The sequence below is a fragment of the Sorex araneus genome, chromosome X (assembly GCF_027595985.1).
Source record: "Sorex araneus isolate mSorAra2 chromosome X, mSorAra2.pri, whole genome shotgun sequence".
Lineage (NCBI taxonomy): Eukaryota > Metazoa > Chordata > Mammalia > Eulipotyphla > Soricidae > Sorex > Sorex araneus.
Genome location: NC_073313.1, coordinates 140,454,466 through 140,464,001, shown reverse-complemented (window position 1 = coordinate 140,464,001; position 9,536 = coordinate 140,454,466). Strand labels below are relative to the sequence as shown.

At 52.1% G+C, this 9,536-nt stretch overlaps 1 protein-coding gene across 1 annotated transcript; it reads left to right on the top strand.

Annotated features, from left to right (window-relative positions):
- Window positions 1-273: 273 nt before the first annotated feature.
- LOC129399782 (uncharacterized protein CXorf49 homolog) lies at window positions 274-4,008 on the top strand. Its single transcript, XM_055121157.1, has 4 exons — window positions 274-1,581; window positions 2,084-2,240; window positions 2,776-2,852; window positions 3,925-4,008. Exons 1-4 carry the CDS (start codon window positions 274-276, stop codon window positions 4,006-4,008), a joined length of 1,626 nt encoding a protein of 541 aa, XP_054977132.1.
- Window positions 4,009-9,536: the final 5,528 nt, after the last annotated feature.

The window sequence follows — 9,536 nt, the reverse complement described above, 5'->3', positions numbered from 1 at the left end:
CCTTTAAGCGAAGGCCCCGCACCCTATTGGTCAGGGCGCAAAGCGCAGCGGGTCGGCGGGCTGGTTTCTGGCCAATGAGCAGGAGGCGGGCGCGGAGGCTGATGACGTCACAGTCCTGCGCAGAGAGCCCGCCATTGCCCGCGGCGGCCGGTTGGTCGCCAGAGGCTGCTGCTCGCCTGTGGCCCGGGGCCAGTTGGCTGAAGGCGCTCCTCTGCGTCCAGGAAGGACCCGGCGCGTCCTGTCCCCACAGTCAGGGCTCCCCAGACCCGGAGCATGAGTTCCCCGGAAGATGAGGACCAAGCTGAGGTGACACTGCGTGGAGGGAACGTGGGCCCCAGGGCTGAGGAGACGCTCAGGTTTTTGAGAACAGGCCCCAGAGCCCCAGGCGCACCCGGCCTAGGCCTGGGCCGCACGGTGCCCCCCAGAGGCCGCACTGAGCGGGGCTTCCAGGGCCCCGGGGCTCCCGGCTGCGGGTCCCAACTGATGTCCGTGGGGGAGGCGGTGCTGTGTGACCCGGAAGGCCTTCTCGGCACCTCTGGCCTCCGTGGCGATGCCGGCAGGCACGAGGAGCGGCCTGACCTGATGGCCCTCATGCCCGTGTTCCCCGAGGAGGCCGAGGCGGCCCGGGAGCCGCTGGTGCTCTACCAGGGGCCACGGGATGTCCGCAGAAACCCATCCCCAGTGAGCTGCTGGGATGAGAACTCCGCCCGTTGGCAGGGGCTCAATTCAGTGGTCTGCGCTAGGCCCCCGTTCCCTCCCGATCTCATAGAAGTGCATCCGCCTGCTGCCAACTCTCGCAGCCTCAGTGGGCCCCAGGGAGGCCGAGACGGGAGGCTGGCCAGGAGAGGCACCAGGGGCCGCTTGCACGTGCCTAAGGCCCTTCTGCAGCGGGCCCCTTCTGCGGAAGGCCTGGCCAAGGTGGATTCTGACCTGGACTCGCCAGATGACTTCAGTGAGGTCCAGAGGGCGAGGGAAGGGAGAGGGGCCGCCAAGGCAGGGGCCTCCAGGGAAAGGGGCCCAAGCGGCACCCTGAACCCGGAGAGTTCTAGAGATACGCCCAGACGCACCAAGTTCCCTGGTCGGGAGAACTTGTTTTACATGCGAGGATCCATGCCTCCGTCCCCCCCGCGAAGAGTCCCCATAGCTGTGGAGAGGCAGGCTGCAGGAGGTCGGGAAGCCTCTCCTGGCAAGAAGTGGCTTAATGTGGTTGTGCCGAAGGGACGGGGCAAGCCCAGCTACCCTGCAGTGCCCCTAGATAGCAGCCTGCCCCTAGGCACTTCTAGGAGTGCGATCCAAGAGAAGAAATCCCTTGGGGGTCCCTCCAAATCGTCCCTGGGGAGATCCGGTCCTTCCTGGGCACAGAGAACGTCAACAGCCACGCCGGAGCCCGCCACATTCCCACCAATTCCTGGTGCCAAAACGCTGGGGAGGTCCGAGCGCCATTCCTTGCTGCCTGTGCCAAGCAAGCAGTCTAAGCACAATTGGGCCAGTGGCAAGAAAGCTGTGGCCAAGAAGCCAAGGGAGTGCGAGCAGGGGGCCCCAGATGATGACACGAAGAGAGAGACATCTCCCAAGAGCCAGGTGGGTAGAGATCCTCCTCCTCCCTCCACACCCTTCCCTTTCCTCACCCCTTCTCTCTACCTTGCTCCCTCTGCCTTCCACGTGGGGCAGGGGTGCCCGGGTCAGTAGGATGCCAATTGTGGCATGTTTGGCTAGGGAGAAAGATGACAATAGCATCCTGTAGGCCAGAAAATGTTCTCCAACCTGGCAGGTTTCCTGCCTCCCCCCACCCCCGGGAGGGCGGGCCGGAAGCTGGTTTGGCTCAGGGCAATTCTGCAAAAACTGGACCCCTGACCTTCTGATTCCTACTTGCTGTTACCTCCCACAGCCTACTCTGGACTAGACCTGGGTTCTTTCACTATCCTGTTCTTCCCGACTCTGCCTTCGGAACTGCCTGAGGGCCTGACTAAGGAAGGCAGTGCTATCAGGATTATGCTCTGAATTCTTTCTCTCCTTCCTTGCGTCAGCCTAGCCCCTGAAAATACACCTGTAGTTCAAGTTCATGGAAAGTATCCTGTTTTAGGTCCAGACGAGCAGGCCAAAGCATTCTGGCCAGGGCATGCGTTTTGCAGAAGGCAGCGGCGGCAGCCTCAGCACTAGAGCCCAGCGAGCTCCAGGCGACTCTCAGGCCTTGGTTTTGAGCCAAGGAGACATCAGTATCAGACAACCTGTTCGCTCAGGTGGGTTTGTGGGTTTGCTGGCAGTGGAAGAAGGCAGGGAGAGGGAAAATGCTGCCTCTGTGCTTGTGGGAGATCTCAGCCTTGCCTACTTGGAAGTGTGATGACAGGAAGCGAGGTTGGGAGAGGACAGCGTCCCGCAACCTCATTCCTTTCCCTGGGCTGTGTGGCCAGGGTCTTTTGTAGCAGTGTTGCTCCCTGCAGCTGGGATGTGGACTTTCAGTGGAACCGGTCCTTTTCTGTGAAGTCAAAGGAAATAGATGATACTAACTATATTTGCTGTAATGAAGATATATGTGCTCAGCCACCCTGCTTACCTCAGGGGCAGACTGTGACTTCAGCTGTGTGTCTAAGCCAAGGCAAGGTCACTGAGGACCACAGTTGAGGGGGGTGTCTCCATGGGACATTCTGGAGTTGCTGGCAGGGCAGCGGCCCCTCATTGCCAGCAGAGGGAGATGCTGCCTCAAGTTACAGCCCCTGTAGACACTGCCCACCCTCATCTGAGCCTTGGAGGCTGGAGTGTGTGTTTCTCTTGCAGGGCACCAGGAACAACCTGAGTATTCCCCAGGACCAGAATCTCTGCCCCAGTCCCCTGGAGGAACGGACTGCCCTCGGGTAATGCTTCCTCTGGCTCCTAGAAACGCAGACCGAGAGCAAATAATGGGCTCTGAGTCAGGGTTCATTGTCCCTCGTGCCATGCCCCACAATACAGGGTACTGTATCGTACAATATGGGGTTCCAGGAGGACCCCGTGTCACTTAGACGCTGGGCTTTGTGATGCAAGGCCAGGGGTGGGTGGTGGGCGAAGGGGGAGAGAGGAGGCCAGAGTGCTAATCTTCTCTCTTTTCCCCCTCTCTGCTGGCTAGTGTGCTGTGCTGCAGACTGAAATAGCAAGGCTCAAGAAGAGAATCGGTATGAGGACCTGCTGGCCGGGCCAGGGACATCGAAGGATGCTGGGTCTTACTGCCGTGTATCGGGAGGGCGTGGGGCATCCAAGCACTGGGAAGGTACCAGATGCACACACCCTCAAGGAAACAAGGTTCCTTGGAGAGGAGAGCCCAGCAGGCCGGGCCCTGGACCCCTGTATGCCTTGACAGCTAAGGGAGTGTCTGGGAGAGGAGGCCAAGTCTTGCCTAGCCTCTCTGTTTGCTTTGCCAATGAAAATGAGCCCTGGATATCTTGACCTTCTCCCTGCCTGTCTGGAGCTCTTGCAACTCTCGTGCCTGTAACGGCCCAGGTATGGCTTTCACAGTGTTTCCTTATGGAGGAACTTATTTGACAAGTTTAAATTGGTTCTCGTGTACCCCAAAGCTTGAGAACCTCAGTCCATTTTGTGGTTATTTAGAAAACTTTGGCACATCGAATGGATGGGATGGTTGAGCCTGTCAGTCCCAAGGCTTCCTAGATAGAGGTGGAGCTGGTTGCAGGTTGCAGGGCTAGGCATTTCCTCTGGGGGCCCAGTGGACCAAGGGGGATCTCAGATCCCTCCCTGTGTCTGGAGTCCGGAGTGGCTGTTCATGCATCATTCTTTTTCAGCTGACTTGGAGACCCTCGCTGACAGATTACAGGACATCTTAAGTGAGTGTTACATATACCATGCACCTTCCCTTAGTACGTACTGGGCTGTTAGCAAGGCTGCGCGCTGGCTGTAGTGGAGGCCTTTCTCTGACTGTGCTCTCTTTCTCAGGCTGAAGGACGGTTTTTGTGCGGAAGAAGCAACGTTCGGTTCCCTGGAGATACAGACAAGCTGGTCGCTCTCAATTCTGCCTAAACCTGCTCCTTGTTCATGAGACTCTTTGACATCCTGGTCTAAAGGCAGTTCATCATTAAAGTGCTTCTCATTTTCAGTGGTCTGCCCTCTCTCTGGGTCAGGATGGGGATCTGCTCCATTTCAGGTCTTCCAGGTCAGCCTCAGGCATTCTGCATTTGTCCTCTTCCCCGTGAGCACTCTGGGCCTGCCCCTGAGAAAGAGCCCTACCATCAGGCCCCTGCCATGCCTGGGTTTTGCTTCTGCATCATCTGTGCCTACACTCTGGAGGGTCTCCTTCTCCCCGAAGGTCCACTGCATGTTCTCACCTAACTTGCTCCTCGTTGGAGGGGCACGTTTCCCGTTTTTCACCACTCTTCCCTTCCGGATTCAACCAGAACTCAGGATCCCCTTCCAGACGCCAGTCCCTCTTCTCAGCCCTCAAAGGAACCACTGTTTTGCTTCTCTTGCCTCACCCTGCTTTTGTGTCTCGAGCCCTCTTGATCTCCCTGTGGCTGGCAGTCATCTGCCTTTCCTGCACCTGTGCTTCAGTACGTAGTAAAAGGGCACATTGGAGCTTGCATCCCCCTGTGACCCCCCCCTCCCCAACCACCACCTTCCTCAACCCCATTGCCCGTCCTGTTTGCCTGTGGAGTCCTTTTCCTCCTGGCATTGTGCTCAGGAGCATCTGACCCAGGTTCTGGCACGTCGCCCTCTCTCCTTAAGTTCCTACATTTGACACTGGTTGACAGATCCTGTGGGTGATCCCTCCCTGGTTCCAATAGAGGGATGGAAGCAGAAGTCAGGGCCCAGGGCCCAGGTGCATGGAAGAGGAAAAGGAGATGCACAGGGAACCAGGAAGGGAAACACTGGTTACACTGGGTGGGTGGTCAGGAAATAAGTCTTTTTGGTGTATCAGCACCAGTGTGGGGGAAACTGCTCAATGCACACTGCACACTGCGCCTGCCAACTACTGGTCTAAGCACTGATTGGTGTTTTTATCTTCCATGTCTTTCCCAGGATGTCTGGGCCCGGCCTTTCCAGGTTCATTCTTGGGTGACCACATACACGATTCAGCTACCTTGTAGAGGTCCGCGGTGAGTGTCCAGAGCATGTCTTTTAAGGGCTCCAACTTGTCATGACCAGAAATTTTGCGCAGAAGTTTTGTGGATCTCAGTATACAAGTGGGACAGAGAGTACATTTAAGAAGCCCCATCTTTGCAAAAGGAGAGACTCCCCCATAGCTGCGACCCTGTGGCTCTCTCGGCCAGTGTTAATAATGAGGGCAAAGGTCCAAGCACGCACATCCTCTTTCTCCCATGCACCCGCTGTAGTGCATAGGTTTTCCCATTTGGGGGCTCCTGGCTGGTACTCGGGGGCGTGTTAATGGTTTCCAGGGATAGCTGGAGTTTGGTCCCTGAGTTTAAGCCTTGACAGTGAGAGAACCTCAGTAAATAATTGCTAGCCAGTCTTGCTGACCCTTTCACAAATGACAGATGATTGTTAAAAAAGTTTTAGCAGCTCCTTAAAGCTTCCCAAAATCAAGTGACTGTCACACAGAGAATTTAACTCTCTGTGGATTTGGCGGTTGCTGGCTTATTTACATTCCTGTATTTTTTTCTATTTTTTTTGGAGGGGGTCACACTCGGCAATGCACAGGGGTTACTCCTGGCTCATGCACTCAGGAATTATTTCTGGCGGTGCACAGGGGCCCATATGGGATGCTGGGAATCAAACCCGGGTCAGCTGCGTGTAAGGCAAACGCCCTACATGCTGTGCTATTGCTCTAGCCCCCCTGTATATTTTTTCTGCCTGGGGATTTTCTCTACATCAGCTCAGCATGGATGGAGAAACAGATATATACATATATATATATACATATATATATGTATATGTGTATACATATATACACACACACACATATATACCTCTTGGAGGACCCTGCAGGATACCAGAGTATCCTGCCCGCATGGGCAGAGCCTGGTCAGCTACCCCTGATGTATTCAATATGACAAAAAAATTAACGATAGGCCTTATTCCCCTAACCATGAAAGAGCCTCCAGTCGTTGGGAAAGACAAGTAAGGAGAGGCTGCTCAAATCTCAGGGCTGGGAGGAATGGAGACGTTACTGGTGCCCGCTAGATTAAATCGACGAACAGTGGGATGGCAGTCATACAGTGATGTCTTTCCCAGTTAGACATCTCCCTCTCATCCTGGGCATCCTCAGATCCTTGATTAGAAGGGACCAGTTGGTTTCCATGGCCAGTGAGCGTGATAGGTCTCAGGGCTCTTGCCTGGTACCTGTACCCATGGAAGACTGCTCACTGCTCCTCATCACACACGTACTCTTGGACATGATTTATCTGTGTCCTAGTTCTTACCTCCTAGACTGCCCCCTTAGGACATCATTGTGAACTCTGAATTTTACCTCACTGCCAGAAAGGGTTACTTTCCTTTTGCCAAGAACCCCTGAGGCCCACCAGAAGTGATCCCTGTGAGCAGAGACAGGAGTAAGCCCCAGGTGCCTCCGGATGGAGTTGGAGGTTTTCTGGAGAGTATCATTTGAGTGAAAACAGAAGGAGTGGAACAGACTCAGAATGATCTCTCTCCTATGTGGGACATAAAGAAACTTTGTAGGGGAACATCAAACGTCCAAAGGCAAGAGAAACAGAGCAGGAGAAGTAGTCTTCAGTAAGAAGCTTGCCACTGGGGCGGTAGCTGGGAGCATAAGCTAGGGAAGGGAACACTAGGGCATTGTGGGAGGGGAAATGTGGGGGTTCCTCAGAAAAATTGGGGACAACGGTGGAGGAATTGGTGTCAGACATTGTACGCTTGAAACTCGGTCACAGATATATTTATAACTTCATAATTCATGATGATTGAATTTTTTAAAAAAGTACTAAGGAGGGGCTGGAGCAATAGCACAGCGGGTAGGGCGTTTGCCTTGCATGCAGCCGACCCGGGTTCGATTCCCAGCATCCCATATGGTCCCCTGAGCACCGCCAGGAGTAATTCCTGAGTGCAGAGCCAGGAGTAACCCCTGTGCAACGCCGGGTGTGACCCAAAATGCAAAAAAAAAGTACTAAGGAAAAAAAACCCAAAGGAAACAACAGGTGGACCAGGAAGATACCTCAAAGGACTAGAGCGCATGTGCTTTGCTTGCCAAAGCCCCATGTTTGAGAGCAGGCACTGCTTGTCCCGAACATCATCTAGAATGGGCCACACCCGAAATAAGAGAAGACTTTAGAAAATTGATGAGAGGGGCCAGAGTGGCAATAGTACAGCTGTTAGGGCCTTGGCCTTGCACAATGCTGACCTACGTTTGATCTTCAGCACCCAGTATTGTCCCCAGAACCTTGTCAGGAGAGATCCCTGAGCACAGAACTAGGAATAATCCCTGAGTACTGCCAGATATGGCCCCAAAACACACCAAAAATGTATCACTGTTTCATTGTCATCTTGTTGGTCATCGATTTGCTCGAGGGGTACCAGTAACGTCTCCATTGTGAGACTTGTTTTTACTGTTTGTTGCATATTGAATACGCCCCGGGTAGGTTGCCAGGCTCTGCTGTGCGGGTGGAATACTCTCAGCAGCTTGCCAGGCTCTTTGAGAGGGGCAGAGGAATCAAACCTGGGTCGGCTGCATGCAATGCAAACACCCTACCCGTGGTGCTATAGCTTCAGCCCACCAAAAAATGTAGGAGAATTAAAAGACCCCTCTAGGCATGAAAAGCGGCATCAAGAATCAGACTACCGAGAGGTCATCATGTTTGGTCCATTATCTATTTTCAGCATGCATCTCCTATCCCACCTGGTTACTCTAGCCATCATTTTTCCGTGATCCCTTCTCTATTCCATCTGCCTTCTCCCCTCCGCTCATAAGCAGGCTTCCAGGTATGGGGCAATCCTCCTGGCTCTTGTATCTACTGTCCATGGGTGTCTGGTCATGTGATGTTATTCTAAACTCCACAAATGAGTGCAGTCCTTCTATGTCTGTCCCTCTCTTTCTGACTCATTTCAGTTAGCATGATACTCTGTATGTCTATCCATTTATAAGCAAATTTCATGACTTCATCTCTCTTAACAGCTGCAAAGCTCTCAGTATCTGTGTTGCAAGCCATAATGCCCAAAAGTGGACAGAGATTATGGGGAATATTGTCTGCCATGGAGGCAGGGGGAGGGTGGTAAAAGGGGGGTATACCGGGGATATTGGTGGGGGGAATGTGCACTGGTGGAGGGATGGGTGTTTGATCATTGTGTGATTGTAACCCAAACATGAAAGCTTGAAACTATCTCACAGTGATTCAATAAAATTAATAATAATAATAATAATAATAATAATAATAATAAAGAATCAGACTACCATTTTCAAAGGCTGATTCAATTCTTAACACTTTAGAAGGGCTATCGATAGCACAGGGGTCACCAAACCCATGATTAGGTACAGGGTCACCTCAAAATGTTGAAGTCACTGGAGGAGAGTTTAGGTCCCTCTCTGGGAAGACTAGAATGTCTGCAAGCTCCTGTGAACATCAGTGGAATGTGAACCTGAAAAAAGGCTAAAAGAGTAGCTGGGATGCACCTCACCTTTGTTTGGTTTCTTTGAGTTTTAATAAAGTTGACTGGACTTACCATTAACAAAAAAATTGCTTTATAATTAATAATGTTTTCCCCTGCACATAATTTCAACACCACTCATATCACCAGTGTACCCCTTCCCTCTCCCAAGTACCCCAAGTTCCCTCTTTCCCTAATTCCCCTCAAATCAGCTGTGTGGATCAGTTCTCCCATTATGTTGCCTTTGGATCGTTTTTTGCTGCCTCGCTGTGTATCCTTAATTTCCACATATGAGAGAGACCATTCTGTATCTTTTCCTTTTAATCTCACTATCTTCACTCACCATATCCTCTAGTTCCATTAGTGTTGCTTCAAATTGCATGCTTTCGTTCTTTTTAGAATGGCCGTTGTGTGTATACATCTCAACCTTTTGATCCACATTCCATCTTGATCGTACTCGAGCATTTGGTGGTTTTCATATCTTGGCTATTGTACTAAGTGTGGTGATGATCACAGGTGTGCACACATCCTTTCAAAGGAATGTTTTTGTGTTTGAGGGGATAGTTGCCAAGGTTCTATTCCTATTTTTTAATAGATGTCCATATTGCTTTCCATAAAGATAGCATTCCCACCAGCCGTAGATGAAGGTTCCATTCTCACCACTACCTTGCCAACACTGCTGTTTCTAGGCTTTTGGATATTGCACCTCAGCTTTGAAGCAGGTACCTCATGTGGGTGGCAGTCCAGCATGCACTAACAGGACGTGCAAGCAATGGGAAATCATAAGTGACTGTACCCAGAAATTGGCAGTTTTCGTTCCAACCTTCCCCAAATGCTCACTGTCTTTTCAACTCTCATTGTCATAAAATCAGATAGACCATCATAAATGTCATGGGACTATCAGTCTTCTCAGTGCCAAACTAGGATGTTCTTAATCATAAAGGGCTTAACTACATCCCCACTTACGTCCCTGAACTTAACCGAGTGGGCTGGAG